Source organism: Neopsephotus bourkii, unplaced genomic scaffold (assembly GCF_033783945.1).
Source record: "Neopsephotus bourkii isolate Nb327-2 ecotype Australia unplaced genomic scaffold, CSIRO-AGI_Nbou_v1 NB_1792, whole genome shotgun sequence".
Lineage (NCBI taxonomy): Eukaryota > Metazoa > Chordata > Aves > Psittaciformes > Psittacidae > Neopsephotus > Neopsephotus bourkii.
The window spans coordinates 5749728-5771389 of NW_026902266.1; the positions used below are offsets into that span (position 1 = coordinate 5749728).

Consider the following 21662-nt stretch of genomic DNA (forward strand, 5'->3'; position numbering starts at 1 on the left):
AATTTTTTTTAAACCTCATTCCCTTTTCCTTTACCCTACTGTTAATTTGCTTTTCATTCTCTTTGTTAACCTCTTCAGTGCCTTCCCTGTTGGGAAAATGACTTGAAAGAAAAATGAAACAACCTTCTTGCACCCATTCTATTTACATTTTAATATTCTGCATGTGTGAATGTGGGTGTATTTTCTGTATAAATATACACACATGTTCCAATACGCAATGGGTGTCAATTTGCTCTTCTCAGTTACATCACTGTAGATAGATTTGTACAGGCACAATTGAGGACAGCGTTTGTCCCTAAATATATACATATACATGTATTTGTATATATACGAATTAGATGTTTCCCAAATTTGCACTCCAGGCTGAAATACAAATGGAGTGTCACTCAAACACATGGAAAAGAACTTACTGTAATGCTTCTTTCCACTTCTCTATAAATGTGTAGCAAAACAGCTTTTTCTTTCTATTCTATGTTTTAATTTTAACTTTTCTCAAAACTGCCTTGCGTCGCCCAGCCCAGCATTTGCAATGTTGATGTAACCAGAAGCATGGCTAGTTGCACTGAGCAGTAAACTGTGAAATCTACTGGGCATATATTAAATTGGGCATTTCTGTTGGTGACTGTCTTGTGGAGAATGGATTTTCCTCACCCAGCCAGGGGTAGCTTTGGCAGCTTGGGAGCCTGTTATTGAAAATGGGGAGAATGAGAGAAAGAAAGAGACAGACAGGAAAAAAGTGCTGCATCTGACTTGAAAATAATTTGTCTTAATAACACCAGATTATTTTGTTTGTTTGTTCCTAATCTAATCTAAATTAATGTGAAAAGGTGGTGACACTTTCCTGAGTTTCTTTACTTGCACACCTGAAAACTTAATAACCTGACTATTCTTTTTGATCTTGAATGCTCTGGTTAGTAGTGAAAAATTAAGAATACTGAAGTTTTTGTCACTAGGCTTCAAAGTCAATATGCCAGAGATTTATTCTGCTTTTAGAGCTGCTGTTTCAGACTCTTTTCAGCACAGCATTGATTTATTCTCCATTCACATTTGAAAGATTTTCTTTGCAACCTTTAAGACCCAGAGACTGAATTTATTTTGAATGAAAAATGAGATCCTGGAGCATAAGATGGCATCCACAGAGATAAGTGCTGGGTTGCTGAGCTGGTATGTTCTAGCTGATCTGAATTCCTGACTATAAGGCCATCATGACTAATAAGCCAGTATCAAAGCAGATTCACAGCTTGAGTTACAATCCTGTACCCTGGGCTCCCAAGCTGGCTCAGAAATGCATGCTTTAATAACCAATATGTTTCACAGTTCATTCGTGGCAAAAAAAAAAAAATGAAGTACTCCTTACCAGGCCAGCTTGGGGGACAGAGGGACACTACACTGAGCAAACGGGGGACAAGAAAACCAATTTCCTTGGTAACAGTCTGATATAACTCTGCCTTATCTAAGAGGCAGAAAAGAAATGCATCATGAAGTATGGACCCCATTGCTCTGCTGACTGCCTTAATTGGGATTTGGCTGGGATTATCTTTTTTTGCAGCTTTAGTATGTCCCTCTCCATACTCCCCAGTGCCAAAGTTGGATGTGTCTGCAATATTGTAAACCGGATAAAAGTTATTTTCTGGTAAATGCAACTGTCCCCCTAGTGTTCCTGGTCTCTGAAGACATAGGCACCAGTGGCAATAATTATGACCGTTCAGTACTCTTAACAGTATTTCACTCTGCTTTTCCTACTCTTCTTTCCACCTGCCTCCACATCCCTCTCTCTTTCTTTCTCTCTCTCCCTCTCTCTTCATTTTCCCTTTCCGAGGATGGCGAGTGCTGATCCATTGGGGTAAGCTCTAGTTTTGGATTTTTCCTGTTGCGGGACCTGTTGTATCTTGTAGAGAAACATTTCATTTGCACTTCACAAATACAATGCTGGCTTATACACTTCAGTGACTGAGGTTTTACAGCAGGGAATGAGAGAGAGAGAGAGATGTGGGAAGAAGCATTTTTGGTGCTTTTGTGTGTGTTTGTATGCTTTATGTTGGAGTCACACTCCATATAATTTAATGTTGGGTTCTTTTCAGTTCTCTTCTTTGTCTCTGTGTTTCAATGTTTGTGGGCACAGAGAACTATCCTCAGACTCTGTGCACATACCAGGATACCTTCTGAGAATTAACCCCCCTTCTCTGTTTAGCGCTTTTTGTATCTGTTTGGTACTCTTAATTTTGATCCTAATTTATCCTTTTTTCTTCCTTTTTTTTAAGATGAAGCTCAGTCCCATCTGTGTCATTAAAAAAAATGCTGGGTATTCCCTCTCTTTTTAATATATGTTTTCTTAAGAGGTGAACAGGTGGCCCTATAGACAGATAGAGAGTCTTCAAAGCTCTTTATTTTCAGTAGGGGTTATAGATGCAACTAGAAATGCAGTCATGCTTCAAGTTAAAGTTCCATTTATAAATACTTAACAGAAGGAGAATATTTAATTAATAAATGATTTAATAAAAACATTGTAGTAGATCACTACAGACTACAGCAAAAGTTTATTTAGAGGGTACATACTGAGAAAGCTTATTAGCACCAGTAACATTTACTTCTCATGTTTGTAGCATGCTTTACTATTTATTAATTCTTTCCAAACTATTTATAAATGGAACTTCAGTATAATTGGCCAACTAAGGAAGGTGGTGCTGTTCAACATCACCCTCTGTGTGTGTTGAAAGGAAGAAGAGGTGTGTTACCAACACCTGCAGTCCTTTCTCCATACTCTTTGTAAGGCTTCATCTACAAGTGGTTATTACCTTGAGTAGACCTCCTGACATAAGTTTCAGGATTCCCAGACAGAGCTGTTATAGTCACTATTATTTGCACGGTTGGGACTGTAAGACAGGAGATTCAAAGATACTCATATTCCCTAGATCAAGGAGCAAGGAAGCACGGTTTGTATCTTTTAGACACCCAAGAGTAGTCGTGATGAAATTTTGTAACACACAGTGCCTGACTGCTCACCTATGCATATTAATTCAGGTCATTTTCAGGGGTCTCATACCCTGAAATATACTTCAGAATTTTTTTGGTTTATTTGAGTAAGCAAGCAAGGAAGAGTATCAAATTCCACCCAATTTATACTTGAAGCAAGCAAGAGGTTGAGAATGACTTTCAAAACTACATATGGAATCAAACCAATTTAAAATTTCTAAGGCATTTCACCCAGGGACACAAGTCTAATGCATTACTGCACGCTGCATGCATGCTGCAGGCTCCCCTTCTTGGAAGCATGGCTCCAGCTTGACCAGCTAAGAGGCTGTATTCAGCATCCTGGTAAAACTGTGCTATAAAAGCAAGTTCTGCTGGGACTGCAACAAGGTACCGAACTCCCCTTTGATTATAAGAAAGATTTCTGTGAGGTGGTTATTCAAAGAAGAAACAAATGCTGAATCTGACCCAAATGTTTAGTGTTGGCTGTGAAGCCTTTATACACTACTGGTGTGTGCTAGCAGATGCATTGTTTAAAACACTTGAAAATTAATCTGAGTGAAACGCTATATAGAGGTATTCTGTACATGTGCTGTATGTGTAGTATGTTTACCAGGTCAGGTACATTTTTCTTTCTTGTATTTCTCTGCCTACACCCCAGCAGTGTGAGGCTTCAGCACTTCACCTCTTACAGCTCTCAAGAAATTCTTTAGGTCTCTGAAACCAGCTGTAAACTGGATTCTAGCTCCTCAGTTTCACCATTTAGAGACCACTGGTCTAACATGGATTGGGCTTCATTGGTCTTGACAGCAGCTGGCTAAAATGAGTAAAATAAGTTACTTTAAAAGAGTGGACCTTTTAACTTGGATACGTTGAAGTATCAAATAGATTGAAAAAGGTATGCAGTCATCATATCTACAAACTACACCCCATGCATGCACATTTTATTTCAGTCCTTGACCTCTCTCTTTCATAGCTCAGATGTCTCCAGATTATTGTCCATCTATGAGATGGGATGAATAGCATGCAATGATCTCAGTGCCCACGTTACGTTTAGAGTGCCCTCTACATCTTCCTCCTTCTAAACATTAGGTCTAACTCCCTTATGCTTTTGTTTGTGGATTTTTTTAATTCATCCCTCCAGGCTTGGCAAAACAACTATGTCACTTTGGAAGGGACTAAAGAGGCTCTTCTGGGTCTCTAAATCTGAGAGCTATGTTTTAGGGAATGCTCTTTATCTGAGCAACTGCGTTAACTTTTCTGTTTGTATTTCAAAAACTTTTTGATGGCTTCCATTGAGTTAGTGCCCAAGCATACAGCAGTGCAAATCACAGAACAAAATGAGTCACACATTATGTTTGTAGTTTCCTAGATTGTTTTATTTATTCGAATAATTATAGATTTAATACTTCCAATGACATAAATTGCCTGTAGAGACTTTTATGAAGTTACTTCCTAATAGCTATTTCCCACCAGATAAATGTAGTTCATAACCATAGAGATAAGATGATGTCGTATTTTTTCTCCTTTCCACCCATAGATCATCCAGGGTCTGCCATACTAACGTCCTGCCTGTAGGGCCTCATGCTTTCGTTTTCTGGTGAGAGGGATAAAACTTTAAATTCTCTCTGTTCTTTCATTACAGCATTTCAGCATAATGCAGCGTTCTCATTACTTTCTTTTGGCCCTCTCCCAGTTCTGTCCACTCTGAGATACAGGAGCAGTGCATGTGGTGTTTCTTTCTAAAACTGAATTCTAGCATTTCCCAGCTGAGATGATCTCGATGGGAGGGACAAATCTGTCATTTGTGCTTCTTAGCATTTTTGTACTGGAGTATAGAGCCTGCCACTGTACTGAGTTTTTATGCCCAGCTATGGAACTATGTCTCATATGTAAAGGTAAATTATGGCAGATTTATTAAATTGAAGAAAATACAAGGAAGATCTCCTCAGTCTGGCATCATAACCCATACCAACACTGTCTGGTAAACGGGAAAAGCTTTGAAAATGTACATTCCTCTTTTCACCCCAGCATTCTTAACATTGACCCAGTATTCTTCAAACTCTTTCCACTGCTCCTATATACAGTTTCCAGTGTGGACAAACTAAAACTTGCTATAGGGCCTACCTTACTTCTTATGTATTTTGCATGAAAATCAGCAGCAGAAATAAAGCTTGTTTGATAGCAATCATGTGGATACTGAATGCATTTCCAGGAGGATTTCGTACTAACTCTCTCTTCTGTCCCCTACCTCAGGCTCCTAGGCTGGATGAAAACACAGTACACAACAACTCTTTTTCAAATATTGCTTCCAATAAAGACCTGGGAGTTGGGAGGTGGGGCATGCCATGTTTTGCCCTCCATGTTTATGATAATTTTTATAAAAAAATTAGGAGGTAAGGATGTTGGGAGGGAGCATTCAGGACTATTGGAAACACGTGATTGCAAAAAGGAAATAGCAGATTGGAGCTTTTAATCAAGTATCCTGGAACTCAGGTGAGTGTCAGAGAGGACTCCCCACCACAATTAAGAGTTGGTGGGAACATCTCCTAGTGGGAGTTTAACTCCTAAGTAAGTGTTTAACTGCATCTCTGGGCACCTAAATGCCTTTTACATTTGTCCAAGATAATCTTTAGGCTCCACTTGTAATTTATGGTTTGGAAGAAGCTTTTCACAATGACTCAATACAAGGCAGATTTTAACTCAGTGGATTTTCTATATGCACAGCACATCTGTGTTGCTCTCAGCTACTTCAGTCATAGGGGAGGTTCATAAAATAGCCTTTCAAAAATGGATCAGACAGTTCTCCTGTTAAAATTACTTTGCATAAGCCTTTACGAGTTCCCCAGATTGTGATGGGACAAATTTAGGTTTAATCTAATGGAAAAGAATGCCAAGTTTTTGACTTTTCCACTATGATGGGCAGGCTACAGCAGGGTACAAGGAAAAACATAAGTGAGGAGTTTCTGCATAGAATGAGTGCCACTGATTTCACAGGGCAAATATAGATTTAATCTGCAAAAAGAGAGCATGCTGACACTGGGCTTCTAGGTTTCACTTACTTGCTGTGATGGACAAACTGCAATGAGATATATAGAAAACCATCAGCGAGTAGTTTCTGCAGAGGATACAAATCCAGGGAACAGGATCTGCCATTGTGCTCAGTTGTAACTTACTCTTCCCTTGGAAGTATTTCCTCTTTCATAGTTCACATATTTTTTAATAATTCTACTAAAATTTATTTAGTAGCATGTCTGTGGCACCATTTCAGGAACTTCTTTTTGTTTTTGTTTTATATTCTCTTATGTATAACCTGGTACTAACTATCTGACCTACATGCTTTTTAAATATATGTGTGTGTGCACACACGCAGACACGTATCTCTACACATACACATGTGCACTGTTTTCCAAGCATCTATAGGTTTTCAACCTTTTCATGTTTGTTACATAAAGGAAAGTAATTTCTTTCATAGCTCTTACCACAGGTGAAACTTTAGTAGGTTTGCTGTATTAACGTTTCATGGTGGTTGTTGAACAAGTAGACTTAGCCAAGTCCTTTCCTATAAGATGTTTCAGTCTTCAATACAACTCTTTCTGTTTAGAAAGGATAGAAAACAGCTGCCTCTGAGGTTTACTCATTTACAGTCACACAGAGGGGTATTTTAAATGCTGGGCAGCCCTCCTCCTAGAAACCACTGCTGCTGAAATGTTTGTGCAATTGGCCTGTCCGCCCTTTCGGCACATTTAGCATAGCATGTTTGTATGTTTTATTTCCTACACCTGACATTTTTCTAGGTTGCCTTTGCTGGAGAGCATAAGAGCATCACAGTGTAGGTGACCTTGTCAGCATGTAGAAGGACAGTTTAATCTCCCTTGACTGGCCCTTTTTGAGGGCACGAGGGCTGTTATCTTGATATTAGTAAAGTCATCAACAATAGCAGAAGTCATTATCCGTAGAGAAGACCTGTCTTGTTTCATGCAACCACATCTCTTACAGGAGAGCAGAAATGTTTAATCCATCACTGAGAAGCTGGAAAGGGTTAAGCCAATGTGAGCTTTGATTTCAATGGGAATTCATCACATAGGAAATGACTGTGTGTTTGGGTCATGGAGACTTGGGGTTTTTTCTTAATATCTGGAAGAATCTCCTGCCTTTGTGCCTTGGACATGTGGTGCTTTCCCATGTTGCTCATGACAGAGGACGTCTTGTTCTGTGTCCACCAGCACTGCACAGAGGGAGAATTCTCAGCACCAACATGAATGTCTTGACAATCCCTTTTGAATTCAGCAGTTCAGCTTGCACAGGTCAGATGTAGTAGCTTCCAGGGGCTTGATGACCAAAAAGAAGTTAGCAACTCTGCTAATGAAAACAGATCATAGTATCCTCCCTGAGCAACAGCATTTCTTTGTTTTGAGGGTGGGACAACTGAAAAATGTAAGAGTAGTGAACAGAAAGAGTCATGTGCTTTTCCAGTGACAGCCTCTCTCCTCCTCACTTCATGCCTGTGCCTATGGTGGCTGGTGTTCAGGGTTATTACTTGTCCATGTTTTCTGAGGGCTCTTTTCCTTATTGTGTTCATTCAGGTCTCGGTCAATCAGCGGAGCATCATCTGGGCTCTCCACCAGTCCTCTCAGCAGTCCAAGGGTAAGTGGTGCTGCTTCAAGATCTGTTGGTCCAGTTCACTCACACATGCTTGATGCTTTTCGACATCTGTTGCTCCAGAGCTGTGGCTCTTAGCTGGGATGTTTTGTTTTTTCTTGGCAGCTTGTAAATTTTCATGGGTAGCAAGGGAAATGTTAATTACAAATGCAAGCAGAGAATTTCTCATACATACTCCCTGCACTGTTAGCAGGGATCTCACTGTGCCCCTGCCCTTTTCAGTCTCAGGCACATAGAATTATGTTGCTATTACTGAACATTGCCATATCCAGCTGAGGTCTATGTATGGCATGGTTTCAGACCAAATATCAGGAACCATTTCACAGCTACCTTCAATCAGGTCACAGTAGAGCACCAAACCATGCCAGTTACAGCGAGCTTCATTCTGTTTGCCTCAGAATAGTTTGTATTAGATAGTCAGAAAAAATAAACAAATCTGAGGGCTAGCAAAGTTAAAAGGAAAGTAAGATAACTAATTAAGACAAGAACTCAAACCCCTATAAGTGTTACAGTTACATGTGCTTATTCAACATGCAGTCAACTAAATATCAGTCCTCAACTGATACTGATACTCAGCTAGCACAAAACATGCTTAATAGAGTATCTGCTGCAGAGTTAATACAGTTTTTAAGTGCAATGACAGAGGTCTTCCTGTCTTGGTAACTTCTGTAGGCATAAGAGTGAATATTCTTAGTGTCTGACAAGGTCAGTTTAGTCACTTCAAGACTGCAGTCCTTACAAAAATCTACACCTTATCAAGAAGTCTGTAGGGGACTTCATGTTTCCTAATTATCTGGCCCAGTGTCTTAGGAAAATTTCTAAAGTCATATCTTTCATGACTTCATGAGAAGATGCTATCCCCCAGATGGATAGCCCTCGTGTTAGGCTATGGATATGCATACGGATCTACTCTTAGGTATATGAAGATAACATCAGTATTCCAAGCATTTAAAATTGTAATTCTCCAGTAAGATCGTGTGTAATTCTTAGGCATAAAGACACTTTCAGGTCTAAATTTATAGGCTAGTAAAAACTCCTTGCTTGCTTGAACTATTTTCTGAAATATATTCTGGATTCCTGGCAATTGTTGCCCTATTTTGCAACTGGCATAAATGAGTTTGTGATCACCTCTGTGTCTTTAACGTGCCAGAAACCAGTGAAGATCCGTTTCCTTGTTTCTGCACTGGGACTCCTGGATGTCAGTAGAATGAAAGAGAGGTCTGAGAACTCTTATGCCACTGCAAAATGTGCTGAAAAAGAGCAATGGAAACAGTTTTTGCACAAAATACTCATCCGGTGCAGCACACCTAAAACTTGATCTCATTAATTGATCTCTTGGCATCAATTTCTGACATCTCAGTAGAACTACATCAGAAAATAAGGATGGCAAAATCTGTTCCATAGTTGCTATATCTTACTATTTTTACTTAACAGGTAGTTGATCAAATAGTCTTCAAAAGGATTTAGCAACCAGATGGCATTTTCAGCAGATCATAATAATATTAAGGCAGGTTAAATTTGAGGCTTAAAAGGAAATGATGGAATAAAAATTGTTGTGGTTGGGTTTTTTTTGGTTTTGATTTTTTTTAATGTCCTTACCTATGTTTCTAATAGCACCTTAGATTATTGAAAAAGAACATACTTTAAAAAGCACATACACGTTTTGCTATACACACTGCTTAGGTTCAGTTCTATGAGGAACTGAATTCAACAGCAACTAAAAGTTCTTAAATCTCACAAGATCTTGTGATAGTATTCCCCATTGCACCAGCTGAAGTTCAGACTTTTGTATATTTTTGTGCTTTATTTCATTACTAAAAATGCGGTAGTTAAGGGTGTCCCTTCAAATTGTAAATGGCTTAAGTGGGAGTTGAATTTGAGTTTTTCTTTCAAATTTGTTTCTCAAACCATCGTACGCGTAAGATACAAAAATGGCAAGGAAACATTTGCAGTCAAGCTGTCTAACTTGTATCCTTTGGCACTATCAGATGCTGATAGTGACTTCCGTAGATTAACCACTTTCCTCATCTTTTCCGCTTCTTTCATTGGTGATCAGAATTTACCAACATGGCAGAATTCAGTTAACTTTACAATCCTAGTAATAATACAGATGTGTTAATGTAGTGATTTTCTTTTCATTTTGGAGGCCTAGCCCCAAGTTCTTTGAAGTAATTACAAAACTTTGATGCAAACCATTTTAGAAATTAAGTCTTAAATACATTTCTGCATTTTTAAAATGTGGCAACATTGTGCTAATCCATCAAACCTGGACAGTAAACTCACCAGTGAGTGTGCTTACCTGGGACTGAGATTTGAGGCATGGTTATGTGTACATAAAATGTCTGGACAGTGCTTGATTACAGCTTTTATGTGTTAAGAATTAACGATAATAGTAATAATATTATGGTGATAACTCATAATAGCTAATCATTTATAGAAATCAGGATCTGTAGACCAAATCTAAAGAACTTGAGTAGTGATTTCTATTTTTACCATGATGCCAGTACTTATAATCTAAGGTGTTAACAGTGCTGTTTTGTAAGGACATTTGTTTTGTTTAAAATGTGATTTTTAGCTTGCTAATATCCCTTTAAAAGGCTTCTATCTTCCCGAGTTTGTGTATTGCTGTTTGCTGTTGGCATATGAATGGTTTCCCAAGATGCCTCTAACATGCTAAATGTTACTGTTTGGGAAAAAAAATGTAATTCATAATCCCATTTTGATAATTCAGTGATGGATTATGAACTCGGGTTGTCTTTTTCTTTTTAAACTGTGTCTTACAAAACCCCACCCCCTCCATAGAACTGGGACTTAATGGCAAATATTGCTGTGACTTTATGATGGAAATTCAGGTTATCAAACTGTCCTTCAGTGCGATGAGGAATGTTGCAGGAGAAGCATAAAGTCTGATGGGAAGTATCCTTTCTTCCCAGATAAACAAATTTGCCAGGCCTCTCTGAAGTTTTTGCTATATCTGCTTACAAATCAAACACCAGTCTGAGTTTGCATGTTTCTCCTGGAGGTGTGTGTTCTGAAGCCTCCAAGTGAATACTGAGCAGTTTAACCTTCCAGGTCAGGGCAGAAGATTCAATGCCCACTTTCCAACCCCTTTCTGCAATGGGTGGCTGCAACAGGGGTGTGCATTAGGCAGAGTCGGGTAAAGAGGAAGGAAAGAGGTTCTGACTGGTGTGTGCACTAACGTGTGTGTATCGCCTACCACTCCGTATGTATCACACACCTGTTTTGAGTTTCATCTCTCTTCTGGGTTTGCATATGCGCACTTGGAGCTGAAAGAGGTGGTCCCATTCTTGGCACATCTCAATTTGTCTGTGGCTTCAGTGGCTCTTCTTCCCCTTCCTCACCTCCCTACAGCATCTTGCTTCTCTCACTGCAGGGCAATCAGAACAATCCCAGAGAGATGGCATTTCTCTCTTTTTTTCTTGATGACTTTCTTTCTTTCTTTTTTTTTTTTTTTTTGGTTGTTGGTTTTTTGTTTGTGGGGTTTTGTTTGTTTTTTGGTTGTTGGTTTCGTTTGGTTTTTTCTTTGTTTTACTTTTCTTTCTGTTGTTTTCCTTTGCTGACACGTGGTTTGTTAATATGATGAAGCCTGTTATGACACTGTTGTTCTTGCTGCTGCCGCTGCTGCTGTTGTTGATTATGCTGTGTTCCCAGCTAACTGCATGTCTTTTTTTTTTTTTTGTTTTTTGTTTGTTTTCGTTTCTTTGCAAAATTCCCCCCCCACTACCCTTTCACCTCCATCTCTTGTGTCTCCTTGTGACATGGTGCATCTTTGTGACTCAAATGGATTTTATTCTGACTTTCTCTGCTCGCCCGCTCTATGCGTATTTCACTGTTTTTGATGTGCATGGACACTCTGCGTCTGTCTCGTAGCCTATCAGAAAGTTCTTCATCCCCCCTCAGACCTCCGACCTCCCTTTCTGTCCCCGACCCCAAGTCTCCTTGGACCCTGATGCTTGTAGGAACGCCTCCAGGCCTGGACATGTACTCCAACCAAAGCCAGCACTTCAGCCCAACCCAAAGACGCAGACTTTGCCATCCAAGAGCAAATTGGCCGAAAAACCACTCCAGTCTACTAAATCCAACCCACTCCCTACCAGCAATACCAACGCCCCCTCTTCCCAGAACACCCCTGTGCAGAATGCTCAGGGCCGCTCACCTGCTGCCAGCTTTAATCCACAGCTGGCTGTTCCTAAAGTTCAGACCAACCCTATGTCTCCTGTTAGATTGCTCCCTTCTAGTACTGACCCAAGCACCAAATCTATCCCCATCATACAGGTCACCCCTCACCCCTCTCCAAGGGGAAGTCCCCTCCCTACCCCCAAGGGGACACCTGTCCATACGCCAAAGGAGAGCCCAGCAGGCACACCCAATCCAACACCACCATCCAGCCCCAGCATTGGAGGAATGCCATGGAGGACACGGCTCAACTCAATCAAGAATAGTTTCCTGGGGTCTCCTCGCTTCCATCGCCGGAAATTGCAAGGTGTGTATTCACCCAAACACACAGGTGGTTCTGATTTGGGAAGACATTCGGCAGCAAGTCTCTCTGTGGCTCTGCAAATTTCATGTATTGGGGACTGAATACTATTGGCATTGAAAATGAAAGTGATAGGATCAGCCAGCCCCAGCCCAAGTTATGTGTAAGCAGGCTCTGTCATGCCATTGCATCTGCTCCAACACCATCTCCTGAGCCCTCTTCATACTCTAGCCATACAGCTCTTACTATCCCCCTCGTGGTTCTTAAAACACAAGAAAATTTTGTCTTCAGCTTCTCCACTTGTTTTGTCAGTGAACCTAGAGTTCTGCCATTTCCCCTATGGCTGTGCTCTGCTGCCTCTCCTTAGCCACAGGCTGAGCCTTCTGCTGAAAAAGGATAGCCAGTGGCAGTAGGATGAAATTGGTTCTTCTGAAGCACAGATTGTTTGATCTTGGTTGATTTTTTTTTTACCTCCTTTGGTAATTGGTGTAAAAATCTCCTTAATTCAATCACTGATCTGTTATCTGCTGGCCTCTTTCAGTTTTCAGAGTCTCTAGAGTGTTGAGATGTGCAAAATTTTCTGCTTCAAGCTCCAGGTGGCTTTTTGCATTCAGGCAAAGGGCACCCAAAGTCACATGCATTATCCTCAGATGTCATCAGAAGCTATCCCAACACCCTGTGGTTTTTTACAGTGTACTGGGATGTGATCCCTTGGGAAAGGAGGATTACAGCCATGAAGAGTCGAATTTGAACTGTCATGGTCAGGGACATTGTTTCTGAAATGGTCAGAGAACTGCAGAGAATTGCAGCAGTGACTGAGCTGCATCCAGCTAGGCTTTGAAGCAATTGTAAAGCAATCAGATTGGCATGGTGTTTGGGTCTGAACCAGAAACCATTGAAGCCAGTGTAGAATTACATAATGATGTAAGGAAGGGTAGAGTGAGCCTTGAAAAGTAACTCTTGATTAGATACAGTGATCCAGAGACATACGATCAATGTTTGAATGTCTGAACTAGTCTGCAGAGGCAGCAGGCAAATTCAAGAGGGTGTAATGTCAGAATTGTTTCATTAGTATACAAGCAGAAAATTGAAAGTGTACTGAATCATCCATTTATTTTCTCCTTCCCTCTCTTTGGCTGTGTGTGCAGTACCTACACCAGAGGAGATGTCTAATTTAACCCCAGAATCATCCCCAGAGTAAGTACTTTGCCGTTAACACTGCTTTCTTTCTACCAAATACCAATGTCATTTCCTTGCCTGAATGTCATAGGGCGACATATTTCTGTTGTGGATCAGTGTCTGACTGTAATCTGTTGTCCTGTGAGAAGGATAGAGATGTGAAATTGTTCTTCTGCCAAGGACCGAGAATAAGATCTGTACCTCAGTGGGGTCAACAGGTGATGAAACAATTTTCCAGTAATCACCTCATTTTCTCATAGCTTGCTGAATTTACTAGATACGTTAACGTTCTTTCTCTCTTCTTTCATTTGGTTGTCAAGCAGATCACTCTTGAGGAGTGGAGAGGTTAATCAGTGGTCTATACTGGCACTAACTATACAGTAAAAGGTCTTCCTGTTAGTACAGGAGACTTTGCATCCTCAGGATAACATGCAGAAGCCTCTGCTAAGATAATTCTAAGGAATCTTTGGCTGCGATAGTACATGCAGTGTTAATTCTAGGCAGCAGCACCGGGACATGCGGAAGCTGTTTCATATTCACCAGACTCATTCCTAAAAGTCAGTGTGCATTTCAGCCATTTCATTGCACAAATGTGCGTCACTGCATAGCAGGTTTGGAAGTCCCTGCCAGAGAGTGCTGCTCCAAACAGTTCCTAATACATGCAACAGATGCCAAATTATTCCTTTTTATTTTCACAGCTTGTGTTTGTGCACCCAGTGCCCATAGACTTACCCAGCCAACCAAGGCAATTTGGCCTTTTGTTAAATACTCATGTGAAATATTCATGAGTTGTAGATGGAAATTTCGTATCCAAAGTTTTACAATTGCCGACAATGGCATTGCCTTAACAATTTCCCCCAGACCTGGCATTTATCCGGTATAAGATAGGCACTCTTATGCTGCATATCTAATGCTGCAGAATAGAGAGGGATAAAGACTTGAGGAGAGGGAGAAGTAGGGAATAGTAAGTGTTAGTAAAAGAAATCAGTGAAGAAAAATGTGATAAATTGTATTTTCAACGCTTTGGAGCATTTACCAATAGAAATGCATGAGTGAATTTCATAAAATTAATGCATCTTTATCAAAGAAATATATCATACTCTCATCTCAGATGTTTTTAAGACCATTAAAGCAGAAAACCTTCAGAATTAAATTTCTCCTCTTCACGCATGTATGTTGGTGGAAGATTTGCTGTGAATTTATTGTCTTTTCTGCTTCCCACTCACTCTTTAAAAGCTGGTCTAGAGAAGCAGTGCCTGTCATTTGAGGCAGTTTGGATGCAAGTCAAAGCCTAAGGCCTTTTTTTTCTCTTTCTGTATAATTGCCAAATTAATGAGTTCAGTTGGGATGCACCCTGCAGTAAACATATTAAAAGTCATAAAAAATAATGAACTGGATTATATTTTAACGATAGATGTCTTGTTGCTCAGTGCCCACTTCCACATGTCTTATATTTAATAGTACTTCCTTTCTTTCTGTAAGAAATAGAATATCCTTATCAAGAGCTGTATTGACCTCATGGGTTAAGCGATAAATAAGGTCCTTGCTCTGGTAAGGCAATGGCTGCCATTCATTTAACAAACCTGATGATTAGGTAATACACTTTGACATGTCTGAGTAATACTATTCTTTCTCATGTGAGAAAGTCCTAGAAAATGTGTTAGGGATGCCATTTAAAGAGACATAGCTCCAGCTGCTTTAAACCTGCAAAGCTCCATTTGCTTGAGTAGAAATGCTCTTATTTATGCCAAGCAGGTAAACCTCTGGAGGTTACAGATCCATGCACTCGGAGGCAGGTAGGGAAGACAGTGAGGCTCTCCAGAAGGTGATGCAGTCAGACACTCTAAAAGTAGGAAAAGAACAGCATTATAGCAGTGAGAAATTCCATGTGAAGGAATAAAGCACCAGCCTCCATTTTCATGCTAATCTATTTGCTTTGTCATCAACTGGACACCTGATTAGATTCCCTGGAGTAATCTACATACCCAGCATCCCACACATCTCTCCTATCTCCCCCCCCCCTTAGGAGGTTTGCCATGACAAGAGAAGATTGTTAATTTTAAGTACATTTTGTACTGCTTGCAGCCTGATCTTGTGAGATGCTAAAGCATCTCATTCCAGGTGCTGAAGATCTTGGATTTACACACATTTTAACCCAAGTTAGCAGCAGTTAACACCTTCTAAGAGAAGAGAAAGCTTTATTGTGTTGTTTTGCTCCAAAACTGCCTCCTCTTCTTCAGTTGTTACCCAGGTGTATAAACACAGCTAGTTTTGCGTATTCTGGGGAGAAAAGCCAGTGCATGTGTGCTATGTCTTGATTCTGTTCATTCCAGAAACAGGAGAGGCCACCGGCAAAATTATTTTGTGAACTCCAGTGATTTACAAGTTGGAGCCTAGCCCAGGCTATCGGTGAATCTTCCAGAGTCGGTATTACTGGTGATAACCTTGCCAAAGAAAAGAGCCCAGTTGGACTCTGGAGACTCCAGACCAAGTTTCCAAGCACTGAATGAGAGAAAACCTCCCTATCTCCTGGAGCCCTTTTAACCTGTGCTTTTTAAGAGACCTATAAATGAAGGGCCATTAATGAAAATACAAAAAATGAAAAGCGGTATTTTAACATAGCAGACCTGCAATTAAATATGCCCACTTTTTTCAGGCCCAGCTTCCATATGTGACATACACTGGGCCCCTGGAGTCTTTATAGCCAGTCCTGGATCAGATTATGGTACATACAAGCCTAAAACAACCAGCCGTTTTAGATGGATAACCAGGTGCTAATTTACTAATGAGCATAGACCCTTAATGCAGGGAGCTATTGCCCCAGCTCTCCAGGGGCTTGCAGAGTTGTTGTGGTGTGTGTGAGACACATGAGCTAATTAGTATGTAATTTCCTTTCACACTCTAACCCTGGCTCCTTAACGACCCATATAAATGAGAGGCCCTTTCTCTTTACTGCTCCCTATGCTAATCTTTGGCTCACTGGCTTGGTTACAGCTGCCTATGAATATTTTAGGGAGTGACAGTTTTCTAGCCCGATTTAATTGAGTGGGGGGCACTGGTTTACCAAATTGCAAGTGAATCTTTCTGTACTCTTATTTTTGGTTGCCCACAGTAAGTAGAAGCACATGATTATTTACTCAGCTGAGTGGTTTTCCAGTTGTGGTCTTTCTGCTGTGTGCATGAAATGGGCAGTGAGAGGACAGTTGTGTGATTCATGGAGCATTCTGAAACTGGGGATGAGTGCAAATTGCTAGATGCTGCTGAGGTCAAGCTTTGTTCTTTATCCCCAGGGTCTAGACTTCAAATTAGTTTCCTAGCTTGTTCCTCTCTTTCCTAGTCTCTGCCCTTCCTCATTCTGCATCAGTCTGAGTCTTTACTGCAGAAAGTGAATCTACTAATAACTCTCTCCAGCTGTTTATTGCTGTGCTGGAAAGCTAATCTTTTTGCAAATGGCTCTTCTTGTCTGGAGAAGTTGTTTCCTTCCACTGAGTGGTGAATGTCCGCCAACACAAATAAAAACCTATTGCTTGCCATACTGCAAACTGGACTTGTCATGGCATTATAAAGTATCCTGTGGAGGAAAAAACCTGCAGTCTCTTAGTGGCAGGTCTTATAATTTCTGACATTTTCATTCTAGATTATTCCCTACTAGAATATGGCTGATTACAGTGGAATTTTCCCTGGGTTTAGGTTGGTCCAGCAGTTCTTTGGCTGTATCTCATGGCTGACAGCAACTTTTCTCTGCTCAAAACCACATCTGTCAGAGTTTCTACCTTACAGTTCTGGGTAGTGCCCCCCAATAACATTCATGTCCCTGCATTTTTCCATCAGCCTATTTAACTTAAAAGGGAACATCAACAAAGTGCATTGAGATGGTGAAACAAGAAGCAAAATCAAATGTTTGCTGATATGATCAGTGTGAAAAAAACAGCATTTCATTTTATGATGAAATCTCTATCTGATGCTGAAAGGAATTGCAAAGTTGGGCTGCTGTCAGTGGAAAGCCTGAACAATATTTTGCATGGTGTTAATATCTTCTCTCTTAGTACTGAAAATTCATTCCTTTGGAGGGTGGCCAGAGTTCATTCATTATACAGACAACCTGAGTGGGACTAATGAATGGGACAGTCTTTGTCCTGCCCTCTGTGTAGGAATGGATTTCGTTCACTGACAGATTGGAGGTCCACTGAAATCTACAGCTTTCTTTAAAAAGAAATCCTGTGATTGCACTATCAGCCTAATAGGACACCTTCAGAAAATGGACTTTTTAAGTCCTAGAACACAAGAGGGATTGAAATTGTGTGGAAGGAACTTAAACCCCTGTTACCAGCATCCACATACTGCACAAGAAAGGGAGAGAGCCGTGGAGGCAAACCAGAAATGTGTCCCTGGCTTATGTGCACTTTATATTATTCAGTATTAATCAGTATATTGGCTCAGTCAAAAGGGTTACCATTGCTGCTGACTTGTCATTGTTGGGGACACATGCTGCCAGGCTAACATTATGTAGTCTTATCATTTTAAGAGTTTTTACTAAGTGAAATGTTCTAGATGTTCTCTGAGGCTGTTTCCCACTTGCTGGTAGTAATAGTATCGCGTCTGGATTATCAAAACTTCCTTGTGTGGTTTTTTTTAATATTTTGTTCTAGCTGGTGTATGTTTTTTTAATATTTTGTTCTAGCTGGTGTGTTTTTTTAATATTTTGTTCTAGCTGGTGTATGTGAGAAACAGTGCTTACTATGCTAAACTATCTATTTCTTTTCATCATGTCAGGCTTGCCAAAAAATCCTGGTTCGGTAACTTCATCAACTTGGAGAAAGAAGAACAGATTTTTGTGGTCATTAAGGACAAACCGCTAAGCTCCATTAAGGCTGATATTGTCCATGCTTTCCTCTCGGTAAGTTACCCCAGCTGCCTCTTGGAGGCATCGCTCACTGGTCAGTTCTAAGACTCCTTGTGCCATATGTCACTTCAAATGCATACTTTGTGGATTTAATTTACATGGCCTGTTGATTCAGACCTCTACTGGACTCTGAATTTCTAATAGATAATACTTGCCAAGATAAGAAAAGGTTTCAGACTTCTTGGCAGCAACTCCAGGTTACCAGTGCTTGGAATATCATTGCAGTTAGAGCACACAACTGATGCAGTAGCAAGACAGTGATTTGCTGCTTTGTCAAACTAACCAGTCTGTCTGGGCAACAGACTGGGTCTCCTCAGCTGATTATGTCCTTTACCACTTTAGTCAGATAAAAATCCTGTCTCACATCTGTGTTTGTTAGTTTAAATCTCCCCTTCCATGCTACATGGCAGAAAGAAGGGTAATTTCCTCTGATGGCCAGTGTTTCAGTTGTTGCAGATATAATGTATTTACAATCTAGGAAAGTGGAGGGAAATTGCAATTTTTGCCTTTATAAGTCTTTATTCTCACTATCTGGAAGTACCAACGAAGAAAAAGTCAGCACAGTAAAGTTTGAGAGATTTTTCAATTCAAGGTAGTTAACAACATAATTAGAGGGTTTTTTCAATACAGTGAAGAGGAGACTTAATTTCTTCTATCATTTGTTGAATTTATATTGTTTTCCACAAATTACTGCACTTCTTTTTAGTCTCAATGAAGCTGCCATTAATTTCTTCCAAAAAAAAACATAATCTTTTTAACTGTAAAAGTGTACACAGAGCAAGTGCAGTACATTAGCATGCATCAGACTCTGGTATCCATCTCAGGCTGATTTTAAGCATCCATGTTACTGTATCAGTTTCATGCATTTAGCCATTTGTATTCTTGTGGGTTTATACTGCGGTGTAGTGTGCATTACTGTGTATATTGGTGATCCTCTGCATACTCTACATGTGTGGCTTGAGGTATGATGAACTCTATGAACAATCTCTTATCGCCAACTTCAAAGTTAAAAATGCATTGTCAGAGCCTGCTAAGTAAGTCATTAAGGTCAGCTTCTCAGACAACACACCTTCATTTCCCTCCTAGAAGGCCAGATTTCCAAGTGATTTGTGTTTGTTGGGTTGGTTTTTTAAATCTGGTCCTTTATAAAGCAGTAAATAGAATGTGACTATGTTAAATTTTGTCAGGAGCTGTAAATGATAACTCTTTGACAACTAGGCAGATTCGTGAAATTCTACCATGGATCCAAAAACACAGATATTGAATGATACCAAAAAGTGTCTCCTAGTTCTTTTATATACTGATAGGAGTTGTGGTTTGGGTAAGTTATTTTCAGGCATGCTTTCCTTGTGGATATCCTAGGCTCTTGACTAAGTGTCTGCTCCATGTCCTGATGTATATTTGATATCATAGAAACATCAAACAGTTGAGGTTGCAAAGGATTTAAGAAGGTCTCCCGCTCAAAAGAGGGTCAGCTCTGAGATCAGACCAGGCTACTCAGGTGGTTTTTTTATATCCAGTGTTATATCCTATGACTTTTCTGCCCCCTCCCTTAATATCAGTTTTTACTCAGCAAAAGGCATTTCTCAAAACTGATAGATGAGTAGGATAAGAAAGACTGAGTATATAAAGTTGTGTGATGTGTATATTTATAAGCATGCTGGGTATTCCACCAATATTCAACCTTTAAATTTAGGTCAGTCCTGTAAGGAGCAGTTCATTCTTCTGTGGTGCCAAGCAACCTATGCTCTTACTTGTTTCACAAGAACACTCTGTACATTATAAATTCAAGTCCAGAAGCAAATCTAGCAAATCTTAGCTGCTCTCTGTTGCTCTAAATTGAATTTTTCCATTTTGTTCCCTTTGTGCTCTGGTTCTACTATTTCCTTCTACCAACCTGTTTCAGATTCCAAGCCTCAGTCACAGTGTCATCTCACAGACAAGTTTCCGTGCAGAATATAAGTCCACAGGAGGTCCTGCCGTCTTCCAGAAGCCAGTGAAGTTCCAGGTGGACATAACATACACAGAAGGGGGAGAGGCACAGAAGGAGAATGGGATCTATTCTGTCACTTTCACACTCTTATCAGGTAACCACAGCAAAGCTCTAAAAAAAAAGTTCTTTGTCCTTTCTGATATAGACACCTGCAAAGAGACCTCTGCCAGGGGAAAGAATGTAACTGTCTTGATCTTAGGAGAAAATTCAGACAGGGGCAAAGAGAACATCAGGAGCAAAAATTATGTTGGTAGTGATGGAAATGCTGGAAGGGGAAGAGATTTCCAAAGAGGTGAAGTTGCCACCACCAGGATTTGAAGTATCTCCTTGTACTGTCTCTTTGGTTCACTCAGAAGTCTGAATGTTTCAGTTGGCCACTGTGAGGCCACTGGTTTCTCCTTCTGACAGAAACGTGCCATCACCTTTTTCTTCTGGATGGCCACACGCCCCACAGGGGCTAAAACCAAACAAAGGGTCAAAAAACAAGCAGACCCACGTTTTCTGTCTTTACAAAAGGAGCCCAGAAGCCATCCTCCCTCCTGTTAAGTCCAGCACACCACAGTCCTCTTATTGATGTGGGAACTGCATAATAGTTCCTCAATGCCGTGCTTTTGGCTGAAGGACAGACACACTGTCAGTACACTCTTGGGGACAAGACTGAAGGGAAGATGCTTGTGATCCTTCCCCTCCAGCCCAGGTTGTATGAGGGTTCAGCTCCCACTCCTTTCACAGCCATTCGTGCCTCTTCTCTCCTCACAGGTCCAAGCCGTCGTTTTAAGAGGGTAGTAGAAACCATTCAGGCACAGTTGTTAAGCACACATGACCAGCCTTCAGTGCAGCAGTTATCAGGTAAGTAATTTCTACTGTTGAGCACCTTGCTTCAGCAGGGACAGGAAGGTAAAGAGCCTCTCAGTAACAGGAGGCTGAGGGAGGCCATCCCTCTGATTACAGCAAGGAACAAGCTCCTTTCAGACAGAGCAGTAACTCCCCACTCCCATCCTACCCCTCCCTCTCTCATTCCCACTCCAATGCTCCCAGCACATTCCCCAAACAGCTTTTGCCCTCCTCCCGCCCAAAGAGCCATTTGCCCACTTTTCCATTAAAAGCTGCATCATCAATAGATCTTCCAGATTTTCTCCAGCTCCAAAATCTCCCAGAACAGGGACATGCTCTAGAAGATAACCTGGTTTTCAAACCCTTCAGGCATGATTTAGAAACTCCAACTTCAGGGGGTCCTAGAACAAAGTTGAGAGCTACTTGTAACTTTGTAATATGCTCAGAAGTTCCCAGTAGTGTGATCAAATTCTTGCCCCGGTATTGTGGTAGCACAAATCATATACTAAGGTCCTGCAGAAGCTATATTTTACCTGTTTTTAAAGTAAATTTCAATTCCTCGTGGTGGTAAAGAAGGTCTTACATGTGTGACCCTGTGAAATGAAATGACGTCAGTCTGAATA

The 21662-nt window shown here is 40.5% G+C and overlaps 1 protein-coding gene across 14 annotated transcripts in view; it reads left to right on the forward strand.

Moving 5' to 3' along the window:
* BRSK2 (BR serine/threonine kinase 2) overlaps nt 1-21662 on the forward strand; it is a 327161-nt gene that overhangs the window by 282742 nt on the left and 22757 nt on the right. For 7 of the 14 annotated variants that reach the window (XM_061342436.1, XM_061342445.1, XM_061342438.1 and 4 more), the window contains 7 exons: nt 1820-1843; nt 7557-7617; nt 11929-12136; nt 13279-13327; nt 18083-18206; nt 20119-20299; nt 20965-21054. In XM_061342436.1, the coding sequence (XP_061198420.1) occupies nt 1820-1843; nt 7557-7617; nt 11929-12136; nt 13279-13327; nt 18083-18206; nt 20119-20299; nt 20965-21054 (737 nt within the window). Of the gene's footprint in view, nt 1-1819; nt 1844-7556; nt 7618-11523; nt 12137-13278; nt 13328-18082; nt 18207-20118; nt 20300-20964; nt 21055-21662 lie in introns of all 14 variants that reach the window. The other 7 variants (XM_061342437.1, XM_061342440.1, XM_061342443.1 and 4 more) reach the window with 2 other exon arrangements.